The sequence below is a fragment of the Anoplolepis gracilipes genome, unplaced genomic scaffold, assembly GCF_047496725.1.
Source record: "Anoplolepis gracilipes unplaced genomic scaffold, ASM4749672v1 Contig21, whole genome shotgun sequence".
NCBI lineage: Eukaryota > Metazoa > Arthropoda > Insecta > Hymenoptera > Formicidae > Anoplolepis > Anoplolepis gracilipes.
In genome coordinates, this window is record NW_027328671.1 from 285,174 (window position 1) to 303,665 (window position 18,492).

The 18,492-nt window shown below is 28.9% G+C and overlaps 1 protein-coding gene across 9 annotated transcripts in view; it reads left to right on the forward strand.

The window, feature by feature from the left end:
- Positions 1-17,708, forward strand: part of LOC140675822 (uncharacterized) — a 37,397-nt gene extending 19,689 nt beyond the window's left edge. For 6 of the 9 annotated variants that reach the window (XM_072910426.1, XM_072910424.1, XM_072910423.1 and 3 more), the window contains 8 exons: positions 5,511-6,126; positions 6,686-9,573; positions 10,192-10,333; positions 11,347-11,503; positions 11,951-12,060; positions 12,305-12,478; positions 13,060-13,174; positions 17,216-17,708. In XM_072910426.1, coding sequence (XP_072766527.1) covers positions 5,511-6,126; positions 6,686-9,573; positions 10,192-10,333; positions 11,347-11,503; positions 11,951-12,060; positions 12,305-12,478; positions 13,060-13,174; positions 17,216-17,312 — 4,299 coding nt within the window. In that variant the 3' untranslated portion in view covers positions 17,313-17,708. The remainder of the gene's footprint in view (positions 1-5,510; positions 6,127-6,685; positions 9,574-10,191; positions 10,334-11,346; positions 11,504-11,950; positions 12,061-12,304; positions 12,479-13,059; positions 13,175-17,215) is intronic. The other 3 variants (XM_072910428.1, XM_072910429.1, XM_072910430.1) reach the window with 2 other exon arrangements.
- Positions 17,709-18,492: the final 784 nt, after the last annotated feature.

An 18,492-nucleotide genomic window follows, 5' to 3' on the forward strand; every position in this document is an offset into this window, starting at 1 on the left:
CCACAAACTTCCGACGGTATAATTTGCGTGACCCATCCACCGCTTTTTCCAGTATCAGCCGATGCTGACGATGATATCTCGAATCCAAACAAATCTTTAATTGTTCTTACTAATATTTCTGATAACAATTATTTGGATAAAGAAAACTGCAGCTCCGAATACGAAAGTTTTGTGGACGAAAATGTTCAATTAGATTTAAACAGTTCAGATAACAGAATCGATAACAATAATTTGCAAAATAATCAAGTTAATATTGATATGAAAAATTTTAATTTAAACCCTATTGATTTAAATCTAAATATTAATGAATCTTATTTAAATGATTCAATTCAGAATTCGTTAAACTTTCCTATAAATAATTTTGTTGCACAAAATGACGAAGGTAGTTTGGAACAGGTTGCTAAAATTACACTTTCGGATGTACCTTGCACTGAAGTAAGCAAGGATCCCAAGGTTTCTGATAACGAAACTATTCTGAATGTTAATAATTTACCGGGTGTGATTGCTTCGTCTTTGAACAGAAGTAGAGACTGTTCATCTTCTTCATCATCAGAGACGTATCGATCAAATGAGATATCGTGTAACGATTCAGTCAGCAGCAATCATTTAGACGACTTGGTGGAATGCTCGAAATCTAACTTACCTGAAGAAATAGAAATTTATAAGCACGAAAATGTCTGTGCAATTAAACAATGTGAAGATAACAATTTTATTGACAAAAGTAAGAATGTCGTCAATATCGATGATAGTAATAATAGTCACGTGAGCGATGTTGCTGACAAAAAGATCGACGCAGCAACACCAATGATTGCTGCAAACTTATTACAAAGGTCAATATATCCAACAGTGACAGTAACGTCGCCATCTCCAACACAAGAGATACAGCTCGAAGAACTACCCTTAGAACCTTCGAAATTATTGGTTCCCCTGGAATCGCATAATAATATTCCGCATTGCGACAGCGCATTTGATAAGCTGAAACGCGATTTACAACAACGAAAGGCGAAGAACAAAGCTGTAGGGAATGGACTTCGACCACTGTCGACCGAAAATGCTCGGTTGAAAATGAGCAAATATTTCATCGAGAATAAAAAGATGATTTCGAAATGTCAACCGGCACAAAATGAAGGGACTGAAGACACATCTGAGATAAAAGTGATAAAGTTAGATATTAAACCTAGATTATCCGGCAAGATAAACACAGAGGAAATGTTTAAGTACTTTGATAAGACCAGTTCCTCGAATAGTTGTGACAAATATAAAGTTTCCAACGCTATTAAACAAGATGAACCCCCGAAATTGGAAATTGATATCAAAAATATAAACGACGAAATAGTCATGATTGATCGAGAATTTAATCAAATTGAAGCGCAGAATGAGGTTGCGGAAGATAATGGGATGGGCTCTCAATCCCATTTGTCGGACGTATTTGAAATATGTAATGACAAAAGAGACACAGCATATGACAATTTGGACTTAATGTATGATGATCTAGTCGAATTGCATCCTGATTTAAATGATATTGATATTGATTATGTAGATTCTCTGACATCGAATCATAATATTTCTAAATTAAATCACAATGAAACTGTCTCATATTCAGATATAGGTCTAGAAACTATTTTAGAAAGTGATCAGGTTGATATTACAAGTAATACAAAGGAAATAGAAAAAATTAATTCAATAGATGAGAATCTGAAGAATGACATAAGTGACATACATAAAGAAAAAGAAGTTAAGAACGTAAATTTAAATAGCAACATAATAGATAATGATATAATTCAAAAAGAAGACGTAATTAATACTGATCCAGAGAATAGTATTTTAAATAGTGAAGAAAATGAAGAAAAGAAAGTAAATTCAATGTCTTTAGATGAAACTGTTCTGGATAATAGTAATAAAAATATAGCCAATAAAATAAATATTTTGAAGTTAAATAAAAATATATTATTTCAAAATGATACAGATAAAGCCATCAAACATAACATGATATATAAAAGTGATATGAATTTAAATGAATATACACCACAGATTTTGTGTAAAAACATTAGAGCTAATTCAAAATCATTGCCTGAATTAAGAAATACAATATGTGAAGATCTATCTGCGGCAAAAGTTACAGTTGTTGACAAAATAGTGGACTCTGTCATAGATACAAAGATTGCGAGTGATGATTCAACACAAAATTGTATTCCAGAAGTTCCTAAAAGCTTGGAGCAAGAAAATTTACCCAATGATATTAATTTTTCTCAAAATGATGCAACAGCAACTAATAATAATTTATTCGCAATTTCTTCCGCGGAACTTTCTCCGCCTGAAATCCCGATAAGAAAAAAGTCTGCAAAAAGAAATTTAAAACCTTCGCAGCAGGATGTCGAAGATATATCGAAACTACAAAGTCAAACTACGCCTGAAATCCCGGTAAGAAAAAAGTCGGTAAAAAGAAATTTAAAATCTTTAAGTCAAAATCAAGATGTGGAAGATATATTGAAGCTACAAAATCTAGCTGTGGATAATACTTTAAAATTATCTAGTCAAAATGGCAATGATGTTTCCAATACTCAAAGTCAGAATGCTGAAAAACTTTTGGAAATTAAAGCTAAGGATATAAAAAATATCGCATTACAAAGTCAAAATATTAATAGTATTCCGAAAATTCAGAATGTTTTAAATATCCAAAGTCACGATATTATTCAAAGGTCAAATGTCGAAAAATTACAAACTGACGTAATGAATTTTTCAACGAACGTCAATAACGAAATTAGCAAAAAGGATAACATAAATGTAACGGCAGCAGAAAATCGAAACATTGCAGATGTAAAATTACAAAATCAAAGCAAGAGTATATCGTCGATTCAAAAAACTCATTCTACAAATCGGCGTTTGCCAAATAATCCTGAGGAATTTACAAAATCTGTTTCTTATAACAGTCAGTCGAAGAAAGACAAATGTGTAATTTCGTGATATATTGATATAATGTCACATTAAAAAATTTTATGACAATGATATATTTTACAAAAGAAAGCTTAACTTGAATTACATTTTAAATATTTGATATTAATATTCGATAATTATCGAAGTTGATAGTATAATTTTCTATTGTTTTTTGATATAAAAAGCTTATGAAAAAAGTATAAAAGTTTACAAGTATGTAGGTTTTTAAAAAGTATATAAATGCTTAGGTAATTGTTCAATTATAAACGACTGAAAATAGAAAATTTTTTGCTTCAATTAAGTTTCAGAAAATATAATTAGATAACAAACATTTTATTTTTACATAATTTAAGTAAAATGAGAAATTTAATTGGAAGCTTAATTTTGTATAAAAATATTCTAAAATAGTCTTTAATATTAACAATTAAAAAGTTGATAAATATACATAAAAACGTATACAGAATAAAATAAAATCCTGAATCACACCTATACTTTGAATTACATAACAGATATATTTCTGATTTTTATGATATATTACTTTGCAATACTTCACTTTTATTCTTAATTGTATTTGATTTTTTTTTTGTTATTCACGCTGTTCTTTGTTGGTATTTTTTATTTTATTTGTACACTATCTCTTATCTTGAATATGGTTGTTCTTATCAAGAAACAAATTGAAAAAAAATAAGATCTATAATTATACGGTTCAACATAAATATTCAACTTTTTAAAGTGAGTGATCATAAGTGTAACTTTTTATGTATATTTACCAAAAAGTTTAATATTAACAATGAAAAATATAGCGTATAAATAAATTTTTAATAAAAAGTTGGCTTCAAATTGATCGAAGAATTTATTTGTACACTAACTCGATACTATAATACTATGTGTGTATGTATTACATAATTGATTATTGAATATTGGTGATTCTATATATTTTGCTTGTATGAGTGAAGTTATCAATGAAGTTATAGTCTGACTCTTCTTGTCAGATCTAAAATTCTGCAGATTTATGAATCTATAGATTTGATTTTTTTCACACTTATAAAATTGAAAATCTATAATTGTATTTACGATTCATAATTCTATGGATATTTATATGTCACTAATATATATATTGTAATTTTGCTTTTAAATTGTGATTTTAAACTTGAGAAAACTGTGAGATGTGTTAATAAAGTAGACAAAAAAAAAGAATATGTATGAATCTTGGCTGGTGAATGATTTTTTAATTCTCGAAAGGATAATTTTTAATCGCAACTGAGTAAGGAGCACTAAAGAAAAGGTAATCATTTTATTGTGTATGAGTGGAGTGTTATTGAACTAATTTATCATTAACAGTGACTCAAAGCATTAATAATCGTTTGTGTTTGATTTAGTGCTCGTGTTAAAAACAGTTTACTCACCAATTTTGACTAATTTGTGTAAAGATTTCCACCAGCCGATACTTTATTAAATATCTCACCACATTCTCATTTTCAATTACAAAACTTAGAGATTTTATATAATACGTCATACATACAAAATAAGTGTAGAATGCATTTTTTCTACATAGAAAATGAATAACAAGTTTTTTTGACAAGTTTTTGGATTTTTCTTTTAAAGATTTTAATAACTATCATGATAGTATATGATTGACATACTGTATGATATTTTACAATTTTATAAAAATTTATATAAATTACATGCAAAAAAATATTAAATAAAAATGTAAAAATTTAAATTTGCAAGAAATATCAACTTACATACAGGGTGTTCCACGGAAAGTTGCTGAAATAAATCAGCTATTATTTTTAAACGTACATAAAGAGCAGAAAAAGTAAAATATCTTCGATTATTCAATTTATATGTAAATAAAACTGTCAAAATTCTTTAATAATAGAATATATTTTACTTTTCTTGCTCTTTATAACATATGCGTTTAAAAATAACAGCAAATTAATTTTAGCAACTTAGCTCCCATAGAACATTCTGTAGTCACTAATCAATATTGCTCTGTAATTCCAAAATTGTTCTGGTATTTTGCGTGCGTGTGTGCTTGTTGTATGTGTATAAGAATTAAAAAGAATAATTTTGATATTATCTTGATATTTAAACAAATATTTTTTGAACATTTATAAACTCATATGATAATATAATGTGATAAACTTTAGTTTTAACTTTTTCTTTAATTAATTATTTTAAATATTTGTTTTTTTGTGTTTTTATGTTTAAATCTTTAAAATTATTTATTGCAATATTCAATTATTTTGACCTACAAAGTAAGTTTAAACTAACATATTTTTGTGAAAAAAAGAATTCTGATATTATTTTAGCATTGTTTTAGCAACACTTATAGAAGTAACATTTCATTCACATACATTTTAAAATATATATATATATATATATATATATATATAAATTTACATAGAATAATAAAACTACATTCAATGTATATATTATACATATTATAGGCAGAATATTACCATATTTGTGGCTCTTGCTTCACATTCTTCAACTAATTTACTAAAACATAACTAATATGTAGCTATATATTGCCTATAATATTCATTCAGCATAATGACTTTGTTTTGCAGGTTGCATCATCGGAGGAAGCCTCGACTGAAGAAAGTGCAGAAAATTCTGCGACAGAGATCTCGACCGATTCAGAATTCGAGCACGATGAGGCGACTCCGACGCAGCACGAGATCCCTGAGATCACCATCAATGATTCGTACGTGCGGAAAACAAGAGGTACTTACGTTGAGCCGAAGAAAGTGCAGATAAAGAGCAAGGTGATTTCTTCGATTAACAGCAACTTAAAGCAAGACACGAAGCAACAAGGTAACAGCAACAACGAACAGCTTTTGAAGGACAATTACATTAAATACGAACCGAGCAAGGAGGTGAATTGCAATATCTCAACTACCACTGTCGACACCAATACTCGAACACCATTGCTGAACCCGCGAAAGGGAGATTATCTTTTGAATCGCACCCACTCCACCGGAGGTATCGCCTCGAGACTGTCCTTAGAGTTGAAAAAACGTTACTTGCTGGGCGGATCAGTTTTGAGTGGCTCCGTCGTGAAATCAGGGTCGACGTCGAACGTGGACACGAAACTCAGGAACTTCACTGACGCGATCTCTCAGCACCAAAAGCTGTTAAACCCAGCACCGGAACCCAGTCCTACTATGCAAGCATTTCTTCAAGGTATCTTTATATTTTGTGTTTATGATTTTGCATCATTATTTTTATACGTATATAATATTATGGAGGCCAAATTTGAGGAGTATTGCGTTGATATGATAGAAATAATGGTGAAAAGTTTAGTACAAACAAGAAGAATATAATCAATCAAAAGTCCAGGTCTTCTCTGAAAGTTCCCACAACTGCCAAGCATCCATAGTCTAGTAGGATGCGCTTGACAGTTGTGAGGATTTTCAGAGAACACCTAGACTGTTGGTTGATAGACCTAGTCTACTAAACTCATCATCTCTCTGGAGTCAATCCATAGGATTTGGAGAGGAAAAAAGTTGATAATCTTGAATTTTAATTAAGATCATTTTTTGTTAATTATAAATTTCAACATCAGTCAATAGATGTAAAGAAAACCCATAGTTGTTTCTTAAAAAAATGTAGCTGTTGCAAATTATTTTTTTAAACAATTATGTTTTCTTTACATAAATTGATTTCTAAGTTGACCTTTTCATGACCTTTCAAAATGACTTCAGTTAAAATTCAATGTAATTATATGTGATTTTTTTTCAAGGTACTAGTAAGCTGCGAACCAACAATGCGCCACTTTCTCCATTGTCGCCTACGATTTTATTTTCGCGACAATTTTCAACCGATCGCTGCCGAAATTTATCAAACGATATTGCGTATAAGCCGACAACTCCGATAGAAAATCCGTCCAAAGCGCCACAATTACCTGACTTGGTAAAAGAAACCAGCATTTTAAAGTCAAAGACAGCTCCTAACATCTGTGGTGAATCTTCGATAAAGGACAAAGAGTTAATCGACAAACCAGTGTTTCTACATCAAACTAATAAATCAACGAAAGATTCCATAGAGGATATGAAAAGTTCACAAAATACGGAAAAATTTCTTTCAAGCAACACGGAAGAAACTAACGGTTTCAGACCGCGTAGTCCGCTTCACGAGACGTCCATTGTCGTTCCGCAAGTAGATTGGAACAAAAAGAACGAGGCTAAAGATGCCAGTTCAGGTGACTCCGAGATGGAGAGCGATTCGTTATCTTCTTCCTCTTCCAACGAAGTGGGAGAAGTTGAGAACGACCAATTTGTCGCTATAAATCTTTCGCCGCCCAGATTACAGATCCACAGTACTGATGGCGATCTACTGTTGGACGAGGGGGTTGATCGTTACAATCAACAACATTACGATCCTGACGATGGTCAGACTTTCGAGCCGGACTCTATCGAGGTCTCCTATCTGCAGGATCGCCGACTGATCGATTCATCGAATATTGATTCATCAGTGGATAATGTACATATTATTGAAACGCTGAATAATAATATGGAACAATTGGACTTGCGGGACGACAATAAGAGAGACTGCAGCAGTCCTTCCGAAGCCTCGGCGATGTCCAACAAGCAAGATGATTCCGAAGAGAATGACATCACCACCGCGGCATTTACCGAGACAGAATTTTCCGAATGGGCCCGCGACGGGGAAGCTTTGGTCTCTGACGATCTCCGTGATGTAGAGCTCGACATTGATCCTAATTTTATTACTGTACGAAGAAATAACGCAAAATTAACTTCCACGCCTGTCAGAATCGCCAAAGAAGAGGACACGGAACTCGACTATTCCAGGCTCGACCGACTGATCGATCAGAAATATCCGAACAATAGCACATCGAATTTATTAGTTAATGGCGAGGACATTAATTACATGGATACCGACAATGAGTCACTGCTAGATGATAGCCTTCAAGACGCTTCCAATATTGCAATGTTGAGAAACCGAGGCTACATTGAGTTTGTGAATGTCAAGACAATCGTTCCTGATAACTCGTCGCGCAATTTATCAATCGCTGATGCGCCAATAGCGAGACTAGACTTTGAAAACGATTCCTACAGCGAAGAAGAAGAAGGCTTCAAGGATGCCAATGTGATCGAGATTGATCCTATCACTATGGAGGATGTGATTAGCAAGCTAAACGAACCCGCCATAAATAAATCAGAAATTCAAACAGCCTTTGGAGAAGAACAGAGCGAAGAGAAGTTTAGGGGAGAAATTAAGGAGAACGCACCGGCAGCGCCATTGGTAGAAGCTATTAATAAGGAATTGTTCCAATCGATGGAGGAAGATAGTTTATTGACAATGGAGCCGGCAGAAGATACAACAACCAGTGAAGTTGTCACGGTACTTGCTAGTCCGGTTACCCCTCAAGTGTCTATAGTTCCTTTAGAAGTGATAGAGAAGCCCGACGAGTCAGTCAAAGCTGATTCCAACAATCCGGATTATCTAGAATACGTAAAAAGGCTGCAGTTTAGAATCGCGGAATTTAGCAACGCAAAAGATTCTATCGACGTGAGAAAGAAGCGAAAGAACTCGAAGAACGTATCGCAGACGTGTACAGCGGAAATAATTACCGAAGAGACCAAGTGTCAAGAAATGACAACTGCGAATAATAGTAGTATCAATTCACCGGCGACCTCGAGAAAACTTGAGGAGATCACTAGAGAGCGCTCGAAGCAGAAGAATGTTATTCAAGATCTTTTGATGGATAAGGTTGAGGCTCACAAGCAGAAGTCAGCCGAGAAAAAGGCTCGAAGGGCCGCTAGAGCTTCGTCCTTTACCACAATTCTATCACCGATGAAACAGGAATCTAATGGTTCTAATGGTTCTTCCATTGGTAACAAGTTTGTGCCTACCTCCATAACATCTCTAACAAACAGTCCAGTTGATACAACTTTCAGCGAGGCAAACAAATTACTGGACTCTTCATTGTTTTCACGCTCTCAAAGTGATCAAATGGAAGCCAAAGAGAAAATTCCAAAGAAAGCCGATCAGCTGAGCCAGGTAACAGACAAAAAACCGACTAGTCTACAAGATATCTTCAAGACACCAATCGCGCCACCAAGATATAAGAGTGAAGAAGCAAGAAGAACAGCCGAAAAGGCCAGGCAAGATGCCAGAGAACGAGCCAGACTGAAGAGTGACGAGGATTTAGGTTTAAGCCCTGAGGATAGGATCAAGGAATTAAGAATAAAGGTGACAGCTCGCCGACAACTTTCGATGGATGATGCGAAAAAGGATGATACATCAGAAACTGAAAGAGCTAGATTGTACCACTTCAAGAAAAAAGACAATTCCGAGTTGAAATTACAAACTAGTAAGAGTACCGACAATGTGAAGAATATCGCAAAGAAGTTAAATCTTCAGAAATTATCGGCGACTAGCGCGAAATCAATGGACGAATTGTTGAATACTGCAGGTTTATCGTGTTCGGATAGCAATAGTGTAACGATTAAGAGAGATAAAAAGAAACCGAAAGATTCAGAGAGAAGGAAGAGTATTATACAAGCAGTATCGGATTTTTTTTTCAAGAAAGAAACCAGTCCTACATCGCCTAACCAGAAAGACAAGCTGTCGGTCTTTCGATTGACTTCGAAATCAAAAGGAAAAGTGAGTCCGATTTTTGCTGATGTATCTTTGGAGTTATTTATAAATAGTCAACTTTATTTATAAATAACAGTAATTCTTTTGGACAATTTTTACATCTTGACCACTATATGTTTTAATATTACCGAAGACATTTCAACCTAGGACAGAAACGTCATTATTGTATTTTACATTATTATTTTTTATGTGATTTGCAACAAGTTTATTTTTAGGCTTTAGTATTACCCAATGAGAAAGGACCTATCGAGTTGGCATCGAATTGACATCGAATTGATGTAAATTGCATCGATTCGATATCAATTTGATGTTGATTTGATGGTCATTTTTCACTGGGTATTTTGTAAACTCTATTTTATTAAGATTCTCGAGAATTGTTTAAATTTTTGATAATATATATTGCACATATATTATTTTGTTTAACGAAACAAATTTATAAAATATAATTGTCAATTTTTATAATATTATATTTTATAACATTTTAATATTAAATTTATGTACATATAATATTATTGGATTTTTGCTAAATTTTTTTTCGTAACAATTTCATTAGTTTATTAAAATCTTATGATTGTAACATTCAAAATAATTATTTTCTAATTGATATCTTAAAATTTTTTACAGCTTGACAAAATCTCGTCAAAATCCGATGCAAGACCTAAAAGTATGTGTGAAGATATACTTGTACGAAATTTTCTCACTGAAAATTCACCACCGGTGCCACCACCACCACTTAATTACTCAATATCTACCACTCAAGTATCAGGTACGAATTATATAAATATTTTCTTTTAACTAAATTATGAATGTTGAAATTAACACATGTTATACAGAGTGGGCCATTTTAATCGATCCAGTCGAATATCTCGAAAACCAAGCCCGGGAGAGAAAAATGTTTTAGACAAAAGTTGTATGGTTTCGAAGAGGCCATAAGAGGGTACCATCGGTTTGACCTTGAAGAGTTATTTGAAACTCACATGAACGTCATGTTTAATTTTTTAAGTGAGACACCCTATATATTATTGCATATTTTTGAAGCTTATCTCGAGAGCTTTCCAAACTATAATAAAATATACACTATAATAAAATATTTTTTCATTAAATACTTTTCGAGTTATAAGGCTTCAAAGTTGCAATATTTTGACATAAAAAATCTGAATTTGCAACAGTTACACATTTTTACTTTAACATAATTATGTGTTTTAATTATGCTAATTGATTTGTCTCATTATTCTGTGCATAAAAGTTAGGTTAAGATAATCGAAAAATGAATATTTTTCGCAAAATATTGCAACTTGAAGCCTTATATCTCGAAAAGTACTTCATGAAAAAACATTTGATTATAGTGTTTTGGAAAGCTCTTGAGATAAGCTACATGAATATGTAATAATATATAGGGTGTTCCATTTAAAAAATTATACATGACGTTTATGTGACCTTCAAATGACTCTTTGAGGTCAGACTAATGGTACCATCTTAGGGCCCCCTCGAAACCAAACAACTTTTGCCTGAAACATTTTTCTCTTCCGGGCTTGGTTTTCGAGATATTCGACTGGATCGATAAAAATAGCCCACCCTGTATAAATAAATATTGGTTTCAATATTCATAAATATTTATTTGTATTGTATATGTAAATTGTTTAACTTAACAAAGTATATAATAAACACATATACTTGTTCTGTTTTTAATGTAAATAAAAATGTATGAATTATTTCATTTTATCAGTTCGTCAAAAATAAAATAAAATATTATATAATTTAGCAAAACAAACATTTTAGAAATTGCAGATAACAGTTTATCGGATGACGATACGAAAACAGCTGCTTTGTCGACATCGTGTGCCCAAAAAGTTACTGCAACTGAAGAATCATGCGGTAGCGTTCCACGTAAATCAAAGTCTGCTAAAAAAGTAGCTAGACAAGCTCAATTAAAGAGGTAAGAAATGTACTCAAGTAATATATCCGAAATAATTTGAAAATTAATATATGCTCTTGTCAGTTAAATACACTAAATTTTTTTTAGAAAAATACTAGAAAAATTTAAATATAAGAATTAAAAAAATAATATATATGTTTATATATATATATATATAAATCAAATTATAATACAATAGTCACTTTACAATAATAGTCACTATAATAGTCACTTACCTGAAATGCTTCAAAATATTTTTCTTGACGAATATACAGACAATTTTTTCTTATTGTTAATAAAAATATTAAAATAGGCCATTGTGTGTTTTCATAATTTTATAATTTTTGAAAGCTTGTAGAAGATATTCTCCCTAATAAATTTTATTTCATTGTTCTTGCGTTTAATATACAAATATTTAAGTAAGCAGCTTGAATTCGAAAACATGATTAATTTAGATATATTTTAAAGATTGCGTATGGCTCAAGAAATACAGAGAAAATTAGAGGAAACCGAGGTAAAACAGAAGGAATTGGAAAGTCGTGGTGTAAGTGTCGAGAAAGCGCTGCGTGGTGAAGGAGGTAATAATTCTAAAATTTCTAAATTTTTATTTTGTTCGATATATGTTAATATTTAATCTTTTTTGAATTGTTTTTTTTACATGTTTTCATTTATCAATGTAATCTGATATTTAATAAAAATTTTTTAGTTGGAATATTATATATTTGTTTTCAAATAAACATATGATAAAATAAATATATTATGCATTATTACATAGAAGAGAAAAATACAGTTTGAGAAATTATACTTTATAATTTTATTTAGATTGTCCCAATCATGAAGAAGACGATTTACTGAAGGAATGGTTTGACCTTATGAAGGAAAGCACTGAGTTGCGTAGATATGAAAAAGAGCTTTTAGTACGTGCACAAGAAGTTCAATTGGAAGATCGACATGAACGATTGCAACAAGAATTGCGTGAACGTTTGGCCAATGACGGTAAATATATTTTTCTTTGCAATTCGTTAATTTATATAAGATAATTATATATACATTAATTAAATATATACGAAAGAGAAAATATTCTGTTAATAATATAGATCTGAACAATATTTATAATAGTTCAAGATACACAACTAACAATAAGTTAATTCAGCGTTTGCAGCAAGAGAATGTAACTTACAGTACATGTAATCACTTTCATAAATTCATTTGTAGTCATTTTCATAAATAGCGTTGTAATATGCAAATTTGCTTCTTTATTTGCATAATTTCTTTTCTAAAATATTGGTTATATCTTTGTCAAATAACTCAGCTTTTCATTCATTAATATAAATGTTCGATGTATTAGAAAATAATAAATGAAATATTAATTAATAATAATTTTAATTTTAGATTTTTTGTTATATAAAATATTTAATACATTGAAAATTTTAAATAGTACAGCCAATTGTTATTTTCCATAGAAGTACTTTCTGTAAAGAAAAATTCAATTTCTTTCTTTCAAATTTTGCTCTAATAAATATAAAGAATATTAAATCATAAAATAATTGTATGATAAAAGTTACATTATTTTATAGATGATAAGAAGACTAGTGATGATGTTAAAAAGGAAGGAGAAATCTTGACGGAAATGTTGGAGATAGTAGCAAAGAGGGATTCCCTAATTGCTCTGTTAGAAGAAGAACGACAAAGGTGGTGTAGATCATCATATTTGACTTCCATATATATGAATGCATGTTACATTCGTATTTTGAAAATGCCTTTGGATAACTCGGAGTATTTGTCTTGCATTTTTTTTAGATTATTAACTATTTTATTTGTGTATATTTTCTTCCTTTATATAGCAGAAATATTTATCAATTGTAATAAGGAGTCATTTTTAGCATCTTTTAAATTTTAAAATTTCCACAAGCATTTTCATAATGCATTTTGGAATGTCAATCATGTAACAGATGTATGCTTTTTTCAAAACACAATCTGCAGAACACAATATTTCATCATTTACTGATCATGAATAATTGCAATGATATATGTAATTTGCACATTTTTTCTAAATATAATGTTATCTTTTCTAAAAAGCAATGCATTTTGTAAATTAATTAGTTTTTTGTATAATTATTTTTACTTTCTTTTTACACTTATTTCACTGTTACTTTTTATTAATTTTTATATTTGTTATCAGTAGATAGTTTAAAATAACTTGCATGCAGCTTGGAAGGGAGGGGGGGGGGAGAGTGATAATTTTTTCGTAATACAAAACGAATATAATAAAAAACTAATAAGAACCAAACGCAGAATTGTTAGAAAAGTTAATTTTATTAGAAAAGAAATAGTATGTTTTCAATTTCTTTTCAGTAACTGTTCCATATCAACGAAATTATTAAAATCATGTATGAGTACAGCATCAATAAACTTCTTATCAATATTCAAATAGCTATTAAAAGCAGGTCATCTTACATTATCAATAAAAATTTTTCAATTTTTTTCTCCATACGTGACCTCTTGATAAGTGCTTAATTAACTACTATAAACAGCTATTTTTGTGAAGAGATTACAAATATTACTACTGATAAAAATGTTATTAAAATAAAATTAACGTTTAGTAATATTTATATATTAATAAAGGAAGATAAAAAACTTATTAACGGACTTCATGATATGTTTGTTTAAAATGAAAAAAAATACGAAAGTAAAGTACCGATAATCAATTGAATTTTTTTGATGTCAAAATTATTATTAATAAATATTATTATTAATAATTACTTATTAATATTATTATTATTTAATTAATTATTATTAATAATTATTAATAATAACTATTAATAATTTTTTAGAACATAACTGATTTCATAAATCTATTTTTTTTGACATAAACTAGGAGACTGTCATATAAAATGCACATTCATTGATTTAAAGCTTTTTACTCTCCTATCCAAGATTCTACTTAAAAAATAAGCTTGTTATTAAGATTTTGTTCGATAATAGATATCCATTATTTTATATATTTCACATGAACAACCAAAAATGTTGTTGGAAAATAATGTAAATTAAAATTGACTATATCTAACAAAAATAACGTTGATATTATTATGAAATACTTTCGGTTTTTTAATACACTTATTATGTTTCAGTTTTCTCAATCCATGATCTTGATAAAAGAATGTGTCGGTATAAATAAACTGTTAAATAACTTCATCCGCGAGTGCATAAAAATATTCTATCAAAACGTTTTGGTAATAACATGATAAAAGATTTATTTATGTAAAAATTGCTTGAATATTTGATTATCACGGACCACAGATTGATGAATCATGAATTTGATTGGGATAAAATGGAAATCTTGGATATATGTGTATGTGTGTGATGGGGGATAGCCAATTTTCTACACAAGAGATTGTTGTCTGAAATGTTTTTTATTAAATGACAAAAATACTCTGAATCTTAAAACGATACAGAATGATTACATCACACCATACTTAATGATTGCGGAGAGCTTCCTAAAAAAACATTGCACTTGTTTACGTCATACTGCCCACTTGTTTACGTCCCAATTTATGTTTGGTGGACATTATTCTGTTTATTTATAACATCAGATTTATAATTGCATTAATGAACATTTAAAAGAAGATGGAAACGTACTGTTAAACTTTTCTAAAGACAGTTTTCTGTGTCTGGCTCTATTATGTTACCATGTTTGTTTTATTTGTATCATATTGTTAAAGCTTTATCAGTTCACTATTATTTTAAAAATAAATATAAAAAAGAAGTGTTTATTAAAATAGATATAATATTTTTTAACATCATATTAATATAATCATTATTTATCATTAAATAAAACGCCAAAAATGCATATATACTTTTCTCAAAACACAATTATAAATAACTTAAAATTGATCTAATTTATAAATTTCTTAACAGCATTGTGCCAATTTATATTTTAGTGTAGATACTTAACAAAAAGAAGTTTAAGAAATAAAAAATTGTTAAATATTGTTAAAAAATAACTTTTCAAAATAAGATATAAAATCAATACACACAGTTAGCCTAATAGTTGATTATGTGTTGTCAATTTATAATCTTTTACATATGAATTATATATAAGATTCCTTTAATTTTCGTAAAACCTGGAATGTGCATTAAGACATAAATTCTAAAAATATGTAAATATGTATTATTTTAACATTTTCTAATAATTTGCAGATACATATGATGATAAATGATGGTAATAATGATGATAAATTATTTTTTATTATTTCGAATAAAATATATAAGACAATTGGACAATATGTATGTAATAATGAATATATTTCGCGCATGTAAAACTTTAGACTTTTTAATAAGCTAATATAAATGTCTTTTTTATATATACAGGGTATCCCAAAACTACTAAATAATCTTTTAAAGGCAAATTTTCTGGTTAAAGTTGAGATATTAATAACTTTCGAGTTATAAGCGATTAAAAAAGAAGGATTTTTCGCAAACTGAATTTTGTTGAGTTAAAAGATTAATACAATTATTGTACATTTTTCAGTTAATTTCAGGTGGAGTTTACTTCATTAAAATTTTTATTTAAAACTTAGTTACAAAGATATATAATGGTAAAAATTGGAAGTTTACAAAAAATAATGACCTCTTTTGACATTTTTGATGAAGAAAAATCTTCAAATTGAAGATCCAGAATCCCTTTAAAAGAATATCCAATAGTTTTAGGACACCCTGTATATTTTTTGCAAGTATAAAACTTTATAAAATGTTATATATTAAAAATGTAAATATTGTATGAATTTTTTATTAGTACTTGTCAAATAATTTATATTGTAAAATACAGATTTTACACAGTGTATTTTAAAGTGATCCTGGTATATTAAGTTTTTATTTTAAGTTTTCTTCTAAATTATACATTATATTAAATATACTTTATAAACACTAAAGAAATTTAAAACTCTTAAAATTGATTATAAATTGATAGTATATAATCAATTACTTAATTAGCTATATTTCATATTTATTTTTTGAAAAAGTAATTCTTTAATAATTATGTTTTTAATAATTTTATAATATTTACATTTCTATTTGTATATATAAGTTTGAATATTTTTTTATTTGGCACGTGTATTTTTATATTTTTAAAAAAAATTTTTTTAAATAGAATTCTATTTGAATTTTGTTCCAAATTATATTTATATTGCCTACAGTGGTAAAATGTTATGTGACTTGTAATTTTAATTCATGTAGTTGTTAGATTATGAGAGAGATATATATTTTAGATATATTTTTAATAAAATAAAATTTGTCTTTGTTTTTGTCTTTGTTTTCATGGGTGTTATTGTCATAAACGGAAACATTATATATATTAGAACTGTTGTTATATATTTACAAATTCTTTAATATAATATAAATTCCTTATCTTGCCTGCAATAAAATAAAGATAAAAAATAATGTCGCTATTATTTATACAAAGATAGAAGATAAATCAATAATATTGTATCTATAAACTGTTTTATAAATTTAAACTTTTTCCATTTGACAATAACTAAATTGAATGCCAATATATTTTGGAAAAGGAGAGTGATTTTGAATAAAAGGTTTATGCAAATATGTTATATGCACAACTTTAAATAATAAATAATATTTAATTATTACAAATGTACATATATGTATAAATAGATATATAAACATAATAGATGTATACATATATGTATATAAATATATATATATGTTTGTTTCTTCTAGATATCAGAGCGAAGACCGCGACCTCGAAGCTCAAATGCTAGCTAAAGGCCTGAGATTAACGCCAATAAAGAAATGTGGCTCTAAATATTCAGTCTAAAATATCGGAGTTACGCTTCTGTATATATATTTCTGCTACAATTTTTTTATCGTAACGCTAGATGAGAAAAGTATATAAATATATATATATATATAAAATTGTAAATAGTTTAAGCTAATTATCACATGCGACATGGAATTTGAAGATAGAGGATTCATATATGCCTAGAACTCTTCTGCCTGTTTTCGACATATTCAATATATATGTAATAAACGTATCTTTTTTACACAAATATAACTGTTTATTTTTGACGCAAAAAAATAAACAAGTCGAAGTATTTATTTCATCGATATATAATTTAATTGCGTGAATAAAATATGTTTTTACTTAAAAAATTGTGTAATGAATCGTAATATAAAAAAAGAGAAAATAAAATTTTATGCTTCGAGATGATAGATAAAAACACCTGACATAAATGAGAACTGGATTTAAATTTCCTACACAAAATTCAAAATAAAATGCTAAATTGAATTTATTACTTTTTTTTTATAATGGACAAACTATTTTCATATCCTAATTTGTATTAGATTGTATACTCATATTATTTAATTTATTGTGTACATCAGATGTTTCAAAATTTATTATTGATACTTAGAAAAATGTAATAATGTGACAGATTAAACTAAAGAGTGTTTTTTAATTAATCATTTATCTTAAATCTGACATTAAGAAAATTTTTACTATATTTTATAATTTTATAATATATTTTATAACATATTTATTATATTTTATAATATATTTTATAGATAAAGAAAAAAGTTGATATTTTATGACAAATATGCACAATATTTTAATTTATTCTATTTGACGTTAATAAACTTTCAACAAAAACTAGTAAGGTTCTTTGTGAAACGCAAATTTAAATTTCCCGCGACTAATAAGAACTAGACAGATGATAGAGAGAGAGAGAGAGAGAGACAGAATATTTCACAGAAAATTAATTTTATATTAAAAATTAAAATTGATTATATGTCCACAGGACACAAAAAAAGCTGAAAAAACTTTGATGAAAGCAAAGAAATTTCCTGAATCAAGTACGTAATTCGAAGCGTTTATAACGTCAAATGGAATGCATCTTCTATTTACGTTTGACATTTCCCGCGTTCTGTCAATGCTTCGGCCCGATTGGTGGAAGCGAAGGGGATCGTCGAGTGGGGATCCACCCTCTCCGAGTGATGAA